Source organism: Scyliorhinus torazame, chromosome 4 (assembly GCF_047496885.1).
Source record: "Scyliorhinus torazame isolate Kashiwa2021f chromosome 4, sScyTor2.1, whole genome shotgun sequence".
Taxonomy (NCBI): domain Eukaryota; kingdom Metazoa; phylum Chordata; class Chondrichthyes; order Carcharhiniformes; family Scyliorhinidae; genus Scyliorhinus; species Scyliorhinus torazame.
The window spans coordinates 100,824,108-100,843,058 of NC_092710.1; the positions used below are offsets into that span (position 1 = coordinate 100,824,108).

An 18,951-nucleotide genomic window follows, 5' to 3' on the forward strand; every position below is an offset into this window, starting at 1 on the left:
GGCCTCAGGCCATTTGGCCCAACTTCCCCGTACCAGCTTTAGGCTCCACATTAACCTCCTCACACCCTACATGAACTCACCCCATCAATATATCCTTCTATTCCTTTCTCCCCTCGTGTTTCTTCAGCTTTGCCTGAAAGGTAACTATTCTATTCACCTCACCTACTCCTTATGGGAGTGAGTTCTGATTCCTCACCAGTTTCTGGGCGAGGAACCCCCTCTCGATCCTGTTCCTGTGCTGTGCTGTGGACAAGCTTATTTTTTGGTATCGATGGGTCCAGTGGCTGCCCTGCAGACATCTGAAGCAGATGAAACCATCCCCGGGCGTGTCAGTGTTGAGTGGAGTTTGATTACCTTGTGACCGGCGAAGTACCCAGCAATTCTGCCCATGGAGGATTCCGTGAGAGCATTTCTGATTCATTCTGTGGTAATGTAGTCTCACTAAAGCCAACACGGAAATGACCATAAGACAGATGCAGAAAGGAAAAAATGAACAGTCAGCTTTCATTCTCAAGCGGTCACAGGAAAAAAATACCAAAGCCCCCCTCTAAAGGAACAGGAGGAGATTATTCCCTTGAGTCCGTTCTGCCATTCAGTGAGATCACAACTAGGCCGGAATTCTCCGGCCGTTGGGATTCTCTGTTCCTGCCGGCAGCGCACCCCTGCCAGCGGGTTTCCCGACAGCATGGAGTAGCTTCAATGGGAAATCCTGTTGACACGTGCTGGGAGTAGAGAATCTGACGCTAGTGAACGGCTCTCCGCCAAGAAACACGCGGCCCGGGGGTCCTGAGAATCCAGCCCCAGGTCTCCTTTGTGTTCAACTGTTCCAGAGCTTTGGGGCGCGATTCTTCGGCCTCGTTTCATTCTTGCTCAAGCAAAACGAGGCCAGTGAATAGCGGGAGAGGCAAAAAACGAGAACCGCGCCAGGCGCCAAACAGTTTGCGATGCAACCGGCCCACTCCCATAGGCGAAATCGGGATCCCGCCGAAGCGTGGTGAGAAACCAATTATCACCACCTAAACCCAATTACCACACAATTAATGAGAGCGACCCCACATCCAACGGCCTACCATCATTCAGGGGCATCCTCAGCAGGTGGTCACGCTGGCGCCGATTAGTATTCCTTTTGAAAAACGTGAACCTGGCAGAAGGGCTACTGTGGGGAGCCGAGGAGGTGAGTAGCCATCTTTGCTCACAGATGAAGTGACCAAGGGCTGGATTCTTCTGTCCCGTCCCCCACAAGATCGCCACTGGCGGGTCGCGGACCATGTAAAGAACCTTTGACCATGGGTGCGGCTTGAAAATCCTGCCCAAAGAGTCGTTTGATAGCGGTGGGGAACTCACCATCAGAATCGACGGGAAACTCCCTCCAAAACCCACCACAAATGAACTTAGAAATCTTTCTGTTAAATTCCACCCATCATCTCAAGGCTGAGTAGCTTACGTTTGACAATTCCGTCCTTAGGGGCCTTCTGAGTGTTCTAGGCCTTGTTTCCGAGGCTGGAACCCATGCTTGAGTCTCAGTGACTGCTCACAATATCCAAGGTGCAGACTAACAAGGAACACAACATGAATTCCTACAGGAACCTTAATAATCCACAGGTTATTGGATGCTTTGGTTGGGTAGAATCTATCCTGACAAAAGACTCACGGCTCTATCTCAATGGCAAAGAATACTGGGGTTTGCTCGATCTCTGGAATGTGAAAATGTAAACCCAGCATGTGTGATTCTTGCATAATGTTAAGCCAGTGTGTATATTATAGATCTAAAACTGTAGGAAGATTAGCAGATGGTGGGCCTGAAGTTTGAAGGCTGCACTCTAATGACAAAGCTTAGATACTTCACAGGGTCTTTTCCTTCAGCAAGGTTTTGTGTGCTGTGTGTTTGACTATCATCTCTTTTGCAGGGTCGTCCAGGATTGCCAGGTCCAGTGGGTCCCAAAGGGTTAAAAGGAGAACTAGTAAGTAGGTTCTGAACATTCTAAAATCGATTTTGAACATGTGGACGAATTGTTGCTTCTGTGCTTTCTGGCAAATCTGCATATTAGAGTGAGACAGCTAGTCTCATTCTAATATGCGTTCCCAAGATCCTATACCAAGGCGTGGGATCCCCCTCTCCTACAATCCTCGGTCGAGCGCCGTTCACTGCTAGTTTTCACAAAGGGCGTTAAGACGGAACCCAGCCTGGCACTGCTCCTAGTGTCAGTCTGGCAATGTCAAGGTGCCAAGTGGCACTGCCAGCTGGCAGGGGCACTTCCAGGGTGCCAGGCTGGCACTTCCAAGGTACCAAGCTGGCATTTTTCACGCAGCGGGAATCGGGCCAGGGGTGTCCTGCAGATGTGTGTGTGTGTGTTGGGTTTCAGGTGGACCCGAGGACCTCATACCTGAGTGGGGGTTGGGGGGCAGGGGGGGGCGGGGTGCAGTCACGTCGGGGGCTCGTGAGATTGGGACGCCATTTTCACTCCCTGCACTGAGGAATTCCAGCAATGGGTGCTGGAAAACACCCAGCTAATGGTGCACATTACGGGAGTCTGTCCCATTCGGGTAGTTTGCAGCCAATATACCACCTCTCATCTCAGCCATACGAACAACGCCTCAGCCTCAGTAAGACATCCGAAAGCTACTCTTGATTTTCAAACAACATTTGACACCGAAACACAGAGAAGTATTCGGACAGGTGACCCAAACACGTAGCTAGAGAGGTAAGGGGTGTCTTAAAGGGGGGGGGGGGCAAACGCAGACATGTTTCGGGAGCGCATTCTGGAACTTGCGTCTTGATGTACCATCAATTGACGACAGACGAGGAGTCGGGAGAAAAGCTGTGGCTTTAATCAGCTTAAAGACACCTGCTGGCAGCCGGTCCCAGAATGAGGGCAGGGCTGGAGGTTAGCCACCTTTATACATGAGCCTGAGGGGAGGAGACACAGGAGCCAGCATGGACAAGCCCAGGCACGTAACAATACAACAGTACAATACAATACAATATAATACAGTGGTTTACCACATTCACCCCCTGTTTTAAAAAAAAGTCTGGCGGGGGTGAAGTGGACGGGTTGAGTTATAGATCGAGTCTGTCGGGGGCTTTGACTTTCCGTCGTGACCGCCTCAGTCCCGGCTGTGGTGTGGATATTGGTGTCGGATGAGGTGTTGAGGCCTGCGTGTCCGGGAGCGTGTCTTCTTCTGCGCCTCGTAGTAGATGAGTAGCAATGGGGGGAGACGGTGTAGGGTCGGGGGTAGTGGTGATGGTCACTGGGGAACCTGCGGGTGCCAAATTCCGAAGGGAGACTGTGTCCTCCAGCCCGTAGGTGTGCCACGTAGGCATATTGGGGGTTAGCATGAAGGAGAAGGACCTTTTCGACCAGTGGATCCGACTTATGGCTCCTCGCATGCTTCCAGAGGAGGACGGGCCCTGGGACCGTCAGCCAGGACGGGAGCGAGACCCCTGAGGTGGACTTCCTGGGAAAAACAAACATCCTCTCATGAGGGATCACATTGGTGGCGGTACACAGGAGAGACCGTTTGGAGTGGAGTGCATCGGGAAGGTCCTCCTGCCGGCGGGAGACAGAGAGCTTTCTAGACCGTAGGGCAAGAAGGACGGCCTTCCAGACCGTCGCATTCTCCCTCTCCACCTGTCCGTTTCCCCGGGGGTTGTAGCTGGTAGTCCTGCTTGAGGCGATGCCCTTGCTAAGCAGGAACAGGTGCAGCTCATCACTCATGAAAGAGGAACCCCGATCACTATGAATATAGGTGGGGGAACCGAACAAGGTGAAGAGGCCGCGAGGGCCTTGATGACTGTGGCAGAGGTCATGTCAAGGCATGGTATGGTGAAAGGGAAACGTGAGTACTCATCAATGATGTTGAGGAAGTACACGTTACGGTCAGTGGAGGGGAGGGACCCTTTGAAATCGATGCTGAGGCGCTCGAAGGGGCGGGAGGCCTTTACCAGGTGTGCTCTGTCTGGCCGATTGAAGTGCGGTTTGCACTCCGCGCAGACCTGGCAGTCCCTGGTCATGGTCCTGACCTCCTCAATGGAGTAGGGCAGGTTGCGGGCCTTAATGAAGTGGAAGAACCGGGTGACCCCTGGGTGACAGAGGTAATTGTGGATGGCCCGAAGTCAGTCTCCTTGTGCGCTGGCACATGTACCGCGGGGTAGGGCATCTGGGGGCTCATTGAGCTTCCCAGGTCGATACAAAATATCATAATTATAGGTGGAGAGTTCGATCCCCACCTTAGGATCTTGTCATTCTTGATCTTGCCCCGCTGTGTGGTATTGAACATGAAGGCAACCGACTGTTGGTCAGTGAGGAGAGTGAATCGCCTGCCAGCCAGGTAATGCCTCCAATGTCGCACAGCTTCCACAATGGCTTGGGCTTCCTTTTCGACGGAGGAGTGTCGAATTTCGGAGCCCTGGAGGGTGCGGGAGAAGAAAGCCACGGGCCTGCCCGCATGGTTGAGGGTAGTGGCCAGGGCAAAGTCGGACGCATCGCCCTCCACCTGGAACGGGATGGACTTGTCTACTGCGTGCATCGCGGCTTTAGCAATATCTGTTTTGATGCAGTTGAAGGCCAGGCGGGCCTCAGCCATCAGGGGAAAAGGGGTGGATTTAATGAGTGGGCGGGCCTTGTCCGCATAATTGGGGACCCACTGGGCATAGTAGGAGAAGAACCCCAGGCATCTCTTCAGGGCCTTGGGGCAGTGGGGGAGGGGAAGTTCCAGGAGGGGGCGCATGCGGTCGGGGTCGGGCCCTAGGACTCCGTTTTCCACAACGTAGCCAAGGATGGCTCGGCGGGTTGTGCAGAAAACATATTTCTCCTTATTGTATGTGAGGTTAAGGAGCTTGGCGATGTGGAGGAATTTTTTGGGGTTGGCGCATGGTCCTGCTGGTCATGGTCGTAGATGATGACATTATCCAGATACGGGAACATGGCCCACAGCCCGTACTGGTCAACCATTCGGTCCATCTCCCGTTGGAAGACCGAGACCCCATTGGTGATGCCGAAGGGGACCCTGAGGAAGTGGTAGAGGCGGTGGCAGTGTATTGGCGGTCCTCCGGGTGGATAGGGAGCTAGTGGTACGCGGACTTCAAGTCGATGGTGGAGAAGACCCGGTACTGCGCAATCTGATTGACGATGTCAGATATGCGGGGAAGAGGGTACGCATCGAGTTGCGTGTACCGGTTGATGGTCTGACTGTAGTCGATGAACATCCAATGCTTCTCCCCAGTTTTGACGACCACCACTTGCGTATCCAGGGGCTGTTACTGGCCTCAATGATCCCTCCCTGCGAGTGTCGCTGGACCTCCGACCTGATTAAGGCCTTGTCCCGAGCACTGTATCGGCTTACAGTCCAGGGTGAGGTTGGCGAAGAGCGGGGGTGGGGCGACTTTAAGGGTCGATAGGCTACATATGGTGAGGGGGAAGCAGGGGTCCATCGAACTCCAGGTTAAGACTTTTGAGGTGGCACTGGAAGTCAAGACCTAGTAGCACGGCAGCGCAGAGTTGTATGAGGACATAGAGTTTGAACCCTTTGAACTCAATGCCCGTACTGTAAGGATTGCAACACAGTACCCACGGACTTCCATGGAATGAGATTCGGAAGCCAGGGAGATTTTCTGGGTCACGGGTAAGATTGGGAGGGAGCAGCGCCGTACCATATCTGGGTGAATAAAGCTCTCTGTGCTCCCGGAGTCGAACAGACAGGTCGTTTCATGACCGTTGATCCGGACTGGCATTGTGGATTTGGCGAGGTGATGAGGTCGAGACTGTTCGAGGGTGATGGAGATGATCTTCGGAAGGTGGGCGGGCTGATCGAATGAGCAGGGATTCCGGGAGGCGGTGGGGCGAATCAAAGATGGCGGCCCCTGTGGGTCGAACGTGGTGGGTGGCGTCGAAGATGACAGCTAAAATGGCGGCCCCCACGGGTCGCACGTGGCGGGTGGCGGTGAAGATTGTGGCAAAGATGGCGGCCCCACGTGTCATACGTGATGGGTGGTGTTGAAGAAGGTGGCCCTTACACGCAGCACTACTGGGCTTACAAACAGGTCGGGCCTGGCAGACTTTAGAGAAGTGGCCCTTCTTACCGCACCCCTTGCAGATCGCACTCCTCACTGGGCAGCGTTGCCTGGGGTGCTTACCCTGGCCACAGAAGTAGCATTTTGGGCCTCCGGGATTGGCAGGTTGCTGCACGGCACAGGCATGCGGCGCCCCCGAGTTGGGTGATGGCAGTGTCCACGAGGGTGCCGCGTGGTCAGAGGTGTAGGCATCCAAATTGTGGAAGGCCACTTCTAATGAGTCCGAAATCCATACTGTTTCTTGGAGGTCGAGTGTACCCCCTTCTAGTAGGCGCTGGCAGATGTAATTCGATTTTATGCCTGCGACATAGGTGTCCCGGATCAGCAACTCTGTGTGCTCGGCAGCCCATACCGCCTTGCAACTGCAGTTCCAGCCGAGTACCCGCAATGCGCGCAGAAATTTGGCTTGCGATTCTCTGGGACGCACTCGCCTCATGGCAAGGAGATGCCTAGCATTGTTGCTAATTTTCTCCTTGGTTCAATTGCTCTGTTTTATTACCTTTGCTCTCGAGTTGCCAGATATCTTTATAATACCACCACGAGGTTCAAGTCCGAGTAATGATCAATAATCCAATACACCGATTAGTAAGAATTAAATCAAAGCACATTTATTATACACAGTAATCGCTACTCATGCACAAATTCTACGTCTAAGCTACTTCTACAACTAACAGTCCTGTACTTAACTTCGGACTGGCCCACCAGGTCAGGGAAACGAATGGCCTTTCGTTCGGGTTCTGAGTCTACGGGATTCGAAGTTGGTACGGATCGGTAGCTAGGAGCGCCTATCTCGTAGCGAGCGTTGAATTAAGACTTACGGGCTTCGGTGATCACTGGAGTCACTGCACCGGTCACGGTCAATGTTGGTTTGTGTTGCTGGGTGACCCGGGCAGGAAGAACTGTGAAGAGAGAGAGATTTGGACTTGGGGCTCAACTCTTATAGTCCCCAGGGGCTTCCCGCCTTTCGGGGCAGACCCTGTACCTGGTCCTAAGTGATTGGACTTCGTCCCAATCGCTTGGTTCGATTTTCTCCAATACTGGAGCGGTTCGCTGATTGATGGGTGGTCTTGAGGTGCTCGTTCACCTCCTTTGTGTTGGCTCCTGCTGGCGCCGGGGAGTCTGGCTTTGCTTTGTGTGTCCAAAATGTTACTTATTGTTCCCGGGGATTGCTGATCAGTAGATGGCCGCTACTTTGTTATGCTGATGGCCGCTGGTATTGATGTTGTCTGGTTTTTTGCAGAGGTAAATACACAGCAAACCTGCAGCTGCTGGTTTCTGTCTTGTTGGCTGACTTTCCCATCAGCCTTTGCCGTTCGCCATTTTAAATCTGGAGTTGGCCAATTTAGGTGGCTACAGCATACACCTCGTTGACTCCCTTAACATACTGTCCTGTCAACAGCGCTATCGCATTATCATATGAGTCAGCTTACCTGCTGATAAGGAATACTTGCGGGCTCACCCGGGAGTTGAGGATTCGCAGCTTGTGGGTCTCGGCGACGGCGATCGCGGAGGACACGACGTACGATTCGAAGCAGTGTTCAAACGTAATAGTGGTGTTGGGTGCTTGGGGGTCCAGCTCCAGGCGATCAGGTTTTAGCGATGGATCCATCTGAAAATTTTAAGCTGATGAAATTGATGTACCATCAATGACGACAGACGAGGAGTCGGGAGAAAAACTGTGGCTTTAATCAGCTAAAAGATACCTGCTGGCAGCCGGTTCCAGAATGAGGGCAGGGCTGGAGGTTAGCCACCTTTATACATGAGCCTGAGGGGAGGAGCCACAGGCGGAGCCAGCAGGGACAAGCCCAGGCATGTAACAATACAACAGTACAATACAATATAATACAGTGGTTTACCACAAGTCTAGGCATAGCTACCAATGTTGGAGCGATTCAAATCAGGGATACGCGAGACGACAAAACACTGCTTATACAAATGTGTCATTTGTGCGGTGGGTGAGATGACGGGGAGGAGGGGGTGGTGGGGAGGAGATCAAGACAACCTCAGTGAATATCCTGCACCGTAGCATCTTATTATTTAAGAACCAAGATCTAAAATATAGGACACTTAGTTCTTCGTCACCCAATCAATAAATAAACCTCTTCTTCCAGTTTTAATTTGGATAAGTTTTTTAAAAAATTTTAGTGCTCCCGAGTGTTTGGACTGTGTATTGAATGTGCAGCAATGTACGCTCGAATTTCTGTCCTTTCAAATCAATACGAGTCTGGATTTAAACACACGGGTTTTTTCTTGCAAGTGGCTGCCATGAGCTAATTATTTGGGAGTTTTCTAAGGGTTAACCTGTTCTGAAGAAAGCAATTCTTTAAAAATATATTAGTCCTCTCTCTGTGAAACATTCAACCTCACTGTACCTTCATCTGAGCTGGCAGTCGAATGTCTTTACCTTGAAATTTATCATGACAGCGCTGCTCCAGTGAAGTTTGGCAGAGCTTAACAGATATCTATTATTATTATTGTCGCATGTTGTCACTTTCTGATTGCGATCAAATAATAATTTGTGTTTTTTCTCTCTCTCATCTCTTGTTTCTCAGGGATTGACAGGAGCATCTGGCAACCCGGGAAGACAGGGTGAAAAGGGTGACAAGGTTTTATCTTACTTCATTCCATCATTACATTTCTAAACATTGGCGGGTGGGAGGGATATTGCAACTTTGATGTATAAAACCTGAGGACTGTGAATTGGCCACCCATTTTACATCAGGTATCATTTTTTTGAGGACAATGGAAAAGCCTGGAAGTCCACTGGGAAATATCAGGGGAGTGGGATTAATCGTGTCATGATATGCAGACATGCAGATAATGATATACAGACAGGCACAGGCAGGTAGCTAATGAGAACAGAGAACAGGACATGACCAATGAGCAGGCAGGACACTCAGGGGTGGTATCTCACTATAAAAGGCACGAGGCACTCACGCTCCGCCTTTTTCCACTGATGAACATTTACAGAGTGAGTCAGGGTGTATGTACAGTATCACGCCTCCAGCACGTGGCTAAGGGCTAGTCTGGTTCAGTCAGACAGAGTAACCACACTTAGGTTAGCAGAGAGTCGAACTCATAGAGAACTATGCTAACTGTGCTACTGGTTCAATAAATCAGATTGAACTAATTTCAAGGTCTGGAGTATCTTTTTGTTAATGCTGCATCCAGTTGCAGCCTGTGTTATCCCGGAGTACATAACACATCAAATTGATGGCCGGATTTTCCGGTTCCCCCAGCCGCGTGTTTCTCGGCAGTATTCCATTCGCTGGCCGTGGGATTCTGTCTTCCCGCCACTTGTCAGTGGGATTTCCCATTGAAGCCACCCCACACTGCCGGGAACAGGCAGAAATGTGCCGCCAATGGAAAAAGTAAATCGCAATAGCCGGAAAAGTCCAACCTAGGTCTTTTTTTAAACTGCTGGCAAAGAGACAAAGGGCTGAAAGGCCCCCTGCTATACTGTAGCACTCTATGATTTAATGAATTGTAAAACAGGCCATGAATCAAGATGTCAGCTAGTGTCCCTGAGTCAACAGGTTAAGTCCCAGTCCAGGACATGACCACAAAATCCAGACTGATACTGTCACAGGTGTCATCTTTCACGTGAGATGTTAACCCAAGAAAGCCCTGTATCGCTGCCCCCCCCCCCACCCCTACGACATTCTTTTGAAGATGAGGAAAGGGGAGGGGGGCAGGGAGTTATTCCTGATATCTCGATTCATATTAATCACACGTTGGCCACTGCTTTCCCCATATTACAACAGTGACCGTACTTCAGAAGTACTGGCTGTGAAGTGTTTTGGGACAGTAGTATAATGATCTGGCACATATCATAGAATTTACAGTGTAGAAGGAGGCCATTCGGCCCATCGAGTCTGCAACGGCTCTTGGTAAGAGCACCCTACCCAAGGTCAACACATCCACCCTATCCCCATAACCCAGCCACCCCACCCAACACTAAGGGCAATTTTGGACACTAAGGGCAATTTATCATGGCCAATCCACCTAACCTGTACAGCTTTGGACTGTGGAAGGAAACCGGAGCACCCGGAGGAAACCCACGCACACACGGGGAGGATGTGCAGACTCTGCACAGACAGTGACCCAAGCCGGAATCGAACCTGGGACCCTGGAGCTGTGAAGCAATTGAGCTATCCACAATGCTACTGTGCTGCCCCTGGGTTACTGTGGGACTAAGTACAGTACCGCCCACACAGTCATGCATTGGAGCACATGACCCGCACCTGCGGGTCAGCTTAGTGTTGGACAGAGCCATGTGCCACAAGCAAGCATGGAGACAGCTCCGAGCTTGAACCCTTTACTATTCACACATTGTTCTTGTCGTTAATAAATACATACAATTAACCTACTTAAGACTAAGAAGAGTTAATAGAATCCCTCCAGTGCAGAAGGAGGCCATTCAACCCATCGAGTCTGCACCAGCCCTCCGAAAGAGCACTCTACATCAATCTGCTCCCCCGCCCTAGCCCCGTAACCTAACTACACATCTTTGGACGCTAAGGGGCAATTTTAGCATGGCCAATCCACCTAACCTGCACATCTTTGGACTGTGGAAGGAAACCGGTGGAAACCCACGCAGACACGGGGAGAAAGTGCAAACTCCAAACAGTCACCCAAGGCTGGAATCGAACGAGGGTCCCTGGCGGTGTGAGGCAGCAGTGCTCAACACTGTGCTGCCATGCTGCCCTTCATTAAGACCTACTAAACAGTAACCAACACGCTACAATAGGGACAAGATAGTGGAAGGTGATATATAAATGCAATCTGTCCTTATTTCTTACCATCTCCTGTTTTTAACCCGATAATAAAAGTTTAAATTGCCACTCTTTATTGAGGAGTTCCCCAGATTCATTAGGCGTCATAAAGCTGAGGAAAAACCCGAAAATATCCCATTTGTTTCCTGCACCGTTTGATAAAGAACAACAATAATTTTAAAAGATGCAATTAATTGGAAGGAATTGTTGTCTGGTTACTGGGTGTTTGACAGTTTACCAATTGGTGAATAGTGGGAAAGGAGAACAGAGAATACTGCAGGTGGAACAGTACTGGAATGGAAATGTGATTTTTCTTTAAAATTGAAAATGCGTTTCCAACTATCCCAGAATCAGTGGTGCCACTCACAGCTCTGAGCTCAAAATGTATGCATTCAAACTGCACTCCCGAAGTTGAGAAATCGGCTGGCACTTCTGTTCAGTGCTAAGGGAGTGCTGCTTTGCTGGAGGCACCTTTCAGAATAAATGTTGGGCATAATTCCATGGGCCTCTGCCAGCAGGTTAATTGACAAATTAATGAATATAATAGAATTTACAGTGCAGAAGGAGGCCATTCGGCCCATCGAATCTGCACCGGCTCTTGGAAAGAGCACCCTACCCAAGGTCAACACCTCCAACCTATCCCCATAACCCAGTAACCCCACCCAACACTAAGGGCAATTTTGGACACTAAGGGCAATTTATCATGGCCAATCCACCTGACCTGCACATCTTTGGACTGTGGGAGGAAACTGGAGCACCCGGAGGAAACCCACGCACACACGGAGAGGATGTGCAGACTCCGCACAGACGTGACCCAAGCCGGAATCGAACCTGGGACCCTGAAGCTGTGAAGCAATTGTGCTATCCACAATACTACCGTGCTGCCCATTTAAGGGTCACTTCCTGTCCAACCTCAAACTGGAGACGAGTAGGAGGAGGTCCGGGACGGTGGGAATGTGATGTACAGCAAGTTACTCTGCTTTGAAATTGGGCAGGTAATGGGAGGAGCCCCCATCACAGGCCATCACACATCATAGGGGTACACATCTGCAAACATCTGTTCTGGTCCACCCACGTCGACGCTACCACCAAGAAAGCACAACAGCGCCTATACTTCCTCAGGAAACTAAGGAAATTTGGCATGTCCACATTAACTCATACCAACCTTTACAGATGCACCATAGAAAGCATCCTATTGGGCTGCATCACAGCCTGGTATGGCAACTGCACGGCCCAAGACCGCAAAAAACTTCAGAGAGTCGTGAACACAGCCCAGTCCATCACACAAACCTGCCTCCCATCCATTGACTCCATCTACACCTCCCGCTGCCTGGGGAAAGCGGGCAGCATAATCAAAGATCCCTCCCACCCGGCTTACTCACTCTTCCAACTTCCATCGGGCAGGAGATACAGAAGTCTGAGAACACGCACAAACAGATTCAAAAACAGCTTCTTCCCCACTGTCACCAGACTCCTAAACGACACTGTTATGGACTGATTTCATTAACACTACACCCCTGTATGCTTTACTCAATGCCAGTGTTGTGTGGTTACGTTGTGCACCTTGTGTTGCCGATTATGTGTTTTCTCATGTGCTTAATGATCTGTTGAGCTGCTCGCTGAAAAATACTTTTCACTGTACCTCGGTACACGTGACAATAAACAAATCCAATCCAAGCCAAAAAGGGGCTTTTCACAGTAACTTCATTTGAAGCCTACTTGTGACAATAAGCGATTTTCATTCATTTCATTTTTCAAAAAGGCCCCATTTTCCAAATGGGGAGCCTTGTCCATGTTTTTGAGGTCTGCCCTCTGCTCCAGTCCTTCCCCTCGTCCCCACTCCCAAACCCTGATGCCAGGGCCTCCCCCTCATAACCCCACCTCCCCCCCCCCCCACACACACACACACACACACCCCGTCCCACCAATAACAGCCGTCCTGGCTCCCAGGCTGATTCGTGGGACCGCTTGTAGCTCCAACAGTGGCCATCACTCTTGGTGGTGCTATTGTGACTTTGAAGCTGTCGGCCAACTGATTGGCTAGCATCTCTCCCCATGGGTGAGAAGCAGAAACTCCGCCTCCAGCCATTTAAACTTTCCTTGGGGATGCGTTCCCCAAGCACTCTTCTGGGGCTGGCAGGACAGCAAACCCTGGCACTCATTAAATTATGTCCATTATATTGAAGCCTGATCAGGTGGACATAAATGATCACCCCACTACACCGTTTTGGGGGAAAAAAATAGGATCCTGGGCTACATTAATTCCTGAACCAATACCTCCAAAAACAAATGGTGATTTATTTGCTGCAATTTTGGGATCTTGCTGTACAGATAATGGCAGCTGAGTCTCGTTGCATGGCAAAAGGTATTGACAAAATCCTTTGAATGTGAAGCACTTTTAGCTTGAGGATCTATATATCATGTTAGCTCTTTCTTTCCAATGGCATGGTTAGTTAGCATTCTTTATCTGGGCTCAAGATGAAAACCCTTCCTTGTGGTTATTTGCTGCTGTAAAGGCAAGTGGCGATCATTCAGTCCACTACACCTCCCGCAGGGTTCAGAGCCATTGTCAGCATCTGATGCACTCTTTTTCTTCCTCTCGCTGTTTTTTTTTCCAACCCCCTGTCTCTTTTCCTGTTGAATTTGAAGCTCTTGTCGGTTTAAGCATGTAAGTTTGTTTTGTGTTAATCAATGCGAGTTCCTCTGGCTTACAGGGAGATTCTGGGGGTGCTCTTGGACCACCCGGTCAGAAAGGAGACAAAGGTCACCCCGGACTTCCAGGGACAGGATTACATGGAAAAGAGGTTCGTGTCATTTTGGACAACGGGTGATTTTGTTTTAGAAAAATAAATAATTTGAAACGTACGAATGCGGATCAATAAATTATGTTCTATCTTTTTTTTGTTTAATTGTTGGCTTCTTATTACAATTAGGGGCCGGTGGGTCGACCTGGAGCACGAGGGTCGCGGGGACCTAAGGTATAATGAACAGGCTTGTCAATAAAAATTGTAGAGTCAAACTGTGGTAATGCAAAGGTTCAGTGAGTAGTTCTAGAGAACCGCCAGTGATTTTAATACATTCCACCTCAGATCTGTTGTAACAAGCCACATCTCTGAATGATACTGACCAATGGAATTATCCGAGAGGAAGGAAGCGTAAATAATAGGATAGTTAATGAACATTTAGGTTCAAAGGAGTATGTTCGTAGAATCCCTACCATGCAGAAGGAGGCCATTTGACCCATCAAGTCTGCACTGAATCTCCAAAAGAGCACTCTACCCAGGTCCACTCCACCCCCACCCTGCCCTAATCCTGTAACCTAACCTGAACATCCTTGGACACTAAGGGACAATTTAGCATGGCCAATCCACCTAACCTGAACATCTTTAGGAGGAAGCCGGAGCACCTGGAAGGTACCCACACAGACACGGGGAGAAAGTGCAAACTCCACACAGTCAGCCAAGGTCGGAATCGAACCCGGGTCCCTAGATCTGTGAGGCAGCAAGGCTAACCACTGTGCCACCATCCTAGTACATGCTCACAACTGAAGGAATCTATGTAGCCCAAGGAAATAGCGAGAGGTGAATCAAAACATCAGGGAGAAAAAGTATGATTTTTTTTAAAAAACAGAATAATAAAAATCATTAGACCGGTAAAGGTGGAACAAGAAAAAAGGCTTTTTGGCTCCTGGATCCACATCCTTCCACCAATTATATACCTCTTGCCCCCTCTTTGACTGAACTTCACCCATTATCTGAGGAAGAGTGAATCCCCTGAGGGACAATTGAAACAGATTCTGCCCAGCATATTTAGTTATTGACGAGCTGATATGGCTATTATGTTTCGTGTGCACATCTACAATGAATAGATTGATAGGAAATGGGTTAATTTGAAAATCATTATGGCTACAAGCACCAAATTGTGATTATGATCACAATTAAAATAAAACAAGTAATCATATTTCATGAGATAGATAGCGACACTCATTGAAATAAAAATAAAATATTAAATAATTATGATCATTTTGGCTTACAAATCAGTTCAACACATTGCAAGTTCGCAAACTCACATTGCAAACTCACCAAAGTTCCTCAGGCAGCAACTTCCAAACTTAGAAATATATTCACCAATGAGCCAATGATGCCGACGATCCCTAAATACATTTTTAAAATGCAGGCCTCCTTATTTTATAAAATATAAGTGAAAGGCCTCCTGCGTGCTGCATTTTGTGTTAAAGCCCATAGATCATATGTTGTCAGGTTGAGATCCTTAAATTCTCAATATAAATAGAAAAGAGAGAGACTCAAAATATGAAAACACTTGGGTTGATTAAGTTACAAGATCTGTGACCTCCAAAGCCACATACAGCAATTATGGGCAGACTCCAGCCCGGGCATTGGAAATCCTGGAGCAAAGAGCTTGGAGTTAGGAAATTTGCACCAGGCCCAAACTCTCCAATCCACACTGTCTTCTACAATGGCTCCCCGCTGGGATTATGAAAACTGAATAATTCATGATACAAATCACCATGCAGGTTAATACCTGAGACGGTGCATTCTAATTAACCCGAAGTCAATTATAGTTGTCCTTGCATTAAATGTATCACCTGCCTGTGAGTGTGGATAAAATGTATCTCCAATTGTCTCTTAAATGACATTTAACATCCTAATCTCTATTTAGAAATGTATTCTATTTATTTAGTCATTACTTGATTGAGTTGCTGTGGTTAAGATTTATGTTTACACAAGATTTGCTTAATCCTCACCATCCTAACTTGGAAATATATCTCCGTCCCTTCACTGTCTCTGGGTCAAAATGCTGGGACTTCCTCCCTAATGGATGCATTGCTTGCATGTGAAGTTTGGGAAGGAATGCTTAACAGTACATCTAAGTTGCCTCCAGATAACTCTCAATATTAGCTCCATTTAACTTCACAAACGTGTAGCTACTAAGAATAGCACTTCCTGGCATTTGCTCAATGATGAAACTGGGATATTTTTCAGGGTGAGCGTGGATTACATGGTCTTCAAGGTCCACAAGGTGAGAAGGGACCACCTGGAGTTAGCCGTCTTGGCGCCCCAGTAAGTATAAACATTTCATCAGAACCTCCAACATTTTACTTTCTTAGATGCCATTACTTTGACACCACCTTCTAGCCCCTAAGTCTCCACATCAAGATAAAACCATTTGATGGGAACACCATTACCCCCAGATTCTCTGTCAGCTCACACATCTCCCTGACCTGGGTCTATATGACTGTTCTCTCATTGTCCTTAGCTCCGAAATTCTTCCTGATAACATTGTGGAAGCAGTATCACAATGCAAACTGCAATCATTCAAGAAGAACCACCACCATAAATTTAGAGTACTCATTCTTTTTTTTTCAATTAAGGGGCAATTTAGCATGGCCAGCCTAGCCTGCACATGTTTGGGGTGTGGGGGTGAAACCCACGCACACATGGGGAGAATGTGCAAACTTCACACGGGCAGTAACCCGGAGCCGGGATCGAACCCGGGTCCTCAGCGCCATGAGGCAGTAGTGCCACCGTGCTGCCCAAAATTGGGATATATTTAATCAGTTTTTAACATCTTTTTCACTTCCCCATAGGGTCCTCGAGGTCCTTCTGGAGAGCCAGGTATAAGGGTAAGACTTTTTTCTTCTTCAATAAAAATGATAATTGATTACGTACGCAACATGCAGGGTTTATTGCCTTGAAGGTGATAAATTCAGACAGAGTGATTGTGGCCATTAAATATGGCCATTTTGCCTCAAGAAGCTTGGGCATCATTCTCCGACCCAACGGGTTGCCAAAGTCTCCGGTACCGGAGATTGGGCGGGGGCGGGAATCGGGCCGCGCCGGTTGGCAGGCCTCCCGCTCGGTTCTCCGGCCCGGATGGGCCGAAGTCCCGCCGATAAATTGCCTGTCTCGCCGGCGTGAATTAGAGTACCTATTTACCGGCGGGACAAGGCGGCGTGGGCGGGCTCCGGGGTCCTGGGGGGGGCGCGGGGCGATCTGACCCTGGGGGGTGCCCCCACGGTGGCCTGGCCCGCGATCGGGGCCCACCGATCCGCGGGCGGGCCTGTGCCGTGGGGGCACTCTTTCCCTTCCGCCTCTGCCACGGTCTCCACCATGGCGGAGGCAGAAGAGACTCTCCCCACTGTGCATGCGCGGGAAACTGTCAGCGGCCGCTGACACTCCCGCGCATGCGCCGCCCCGACATGTCATTTCCGCGCCAGCTGGCGGGGCAACAAAGGCCGTTTCCGCCAGCTGGCGGGGCGGAAATCCCTCCGGCGCCGGCCTAGCCCCTCAATGTTGGGGCTCGGCCCCCAAAGATGCGGAGCATTCCGCACCTTTGGGACGGCGCGATGCCCGTCTGATTGGCGCCGCTTTGGGCGCCAGTCGGCGGACATCGCGCCGTTTGGGGAGAATTTCGCCCCTTACCTTTACTTTTCCACCATGTTATTTCTATCCTGCATAACCACAATGTTTATGCTCTGTTAATTCACTCAAAAGCTTGTTCAGAATTACCAGCTTTCAGGTCAAATGGTTTTTTGCTGAAATAATTGTTCCAAATATACAGCCTCAGATCTTCCATTCTTGATGAGGTTCGAAACATTAATTTGGGTTTACCTCAGCGAAATCCATTCAAGGGTTTATCGGCTTTGACGAGATTCCCCCCTTGAACCACAATTTTCACAAAAACTTGAGCTTCTCGAAGCTCCTCAGCTTCTTGGCGGGTCAGTAGCATAGCGATAATGTTATTGAACTACTAACACAAACTGATACTCTGGAGACATCAGTTCAGATCACAACAGGGCACCTGGGGGAATTTTAGGTACAATTAAATAATCTGAAATAAAATGCGATTGACATTAATAATGACGATGAAACTACCAGATTGTCGGATAACCCCACTAGTTCACTAACGTAATTTGAGGTCCTTACAAGATCCTGATGCAGCTCACGTGTAAGTCCCAAAGCTCAACAATGTGATTTTCCTCAACTGCTTCTGAAGTGGTATTAGCTCCTTAGTTTGTATCGTGCCACTTCAGGGGGAAAAAAAGCACTGTTCGTTGTATCTACACCAAATGGGCTGCTGCAGTTCGAGATGATAACTTAGTACCCTCTGCCCCAGGGGTAATTAGGAAGGGCATTACCTTGATCTTGCCTGCACTGCTCGCAGCCCAACAGCGAATAAAAATAAACAGTTGCCCTGTCCCTCATTCTCTAAGATTCTTGGGATCCGTCTTGTTGTGCCCTTTCTGAGACAATTGCATTTTCTTTGCAGATTTCCTGCGCAGACATTCACAGTAACATTGACTGGCACACTCAGCTCCCAATTGCTTTTATTTTTAAACCATAGGCTCAGAAGTCTGTATTGGCAATGTGAGCACGTTCCCCCATTATATTAACACAACTGTTTATGTTAAATGAATAACAGTTTTGTTGCAGAGAAGTAGCAGTTGTAGCTAAGCTAATATTTGAGAACTGCAATAGTGGCAGTTGTTTCTAAGCTAATATTTAACACCTTCATTCATTACTCCCTTAACCACAAGATATCCCACAGTCCAAGAGGGAGATGGTAACCTCTGTAAACCTCACTTTGACAGATACAAATTTAGAAACTGCACATGAAGGGCAGGTTTTCTCCTCTTCAATTTTATTTTTCCATCTAATGTGGAACCTCAAGGTGCACCAGCTGACCAACCATCTCGGATCTTATAAGATCGTCCCAAATTTGAGTCGATTCTCTCGTGTCCTGGGATGTGTGTTACCAGGATGCTGTTTTCCACCATATTTCAGACACTAAATCGTGTGCATGTGCAGTATGGAGCTATGTGTTTGCAATGTTCCCAGCTGCCTGACCTAACAGGTCTACCAGCGACCCACTCCCTCCCCACCCTGTTCTCGCTATTCCACTAGCCCTCAAACTCCCACAGCTTTGACTGAATACCCCCCACCCCAGTCCTCAGAGGTTCACCAGAGCAACTCCCCCACCCTACTGCATGCAGAAGTTTCCCCCATACCTGCCCCCCCCCCACCCCCCAGCTCCCGTGTCCCTGCTCCCCGCTCTCTTTCACCTTTCACATGTTCGCCAGCAACC

At 49.0% G+C, this 18,951-nt stretch overlaps 1 protein-coding gene across 1 annotated transcript in view; it reads left to right on the forward strand.

Annotated features, from left to right (window-relative positions):
• Positions 1-18,951, forward strand: part of LOC140411419 (uncharacterized) — a 373,458-nt gene that overhangs the window by 351,703 nt on the left and 2,804 nt on the right. The window contains exons 27-32 of the mRNA XM_072500526.1: positions 1,908-1,961; positions 8,623-8,676; positions 13,560-13,649; positions 13,779-13,823; positions 15,849-15,926; positions 16,454-16,489. Of these exons, the coding sequence (XP_072356627.1) occupies positions 1,908-1,961; positions 8,623-8,676; positions 13,560-13,649; positions 13,779-13,823; positions 15,849-15,926; positions 16,454-16,489 (357 nt within the window). The remainder of the gene's footprint in view (positions 1-1,907; positions 1,962-8,622; positions 8,677-13,559; positions 13,650-13,778; positions 13,824-15,848; positions 15,927-16,453; positions 16,490-18,951) is intronic.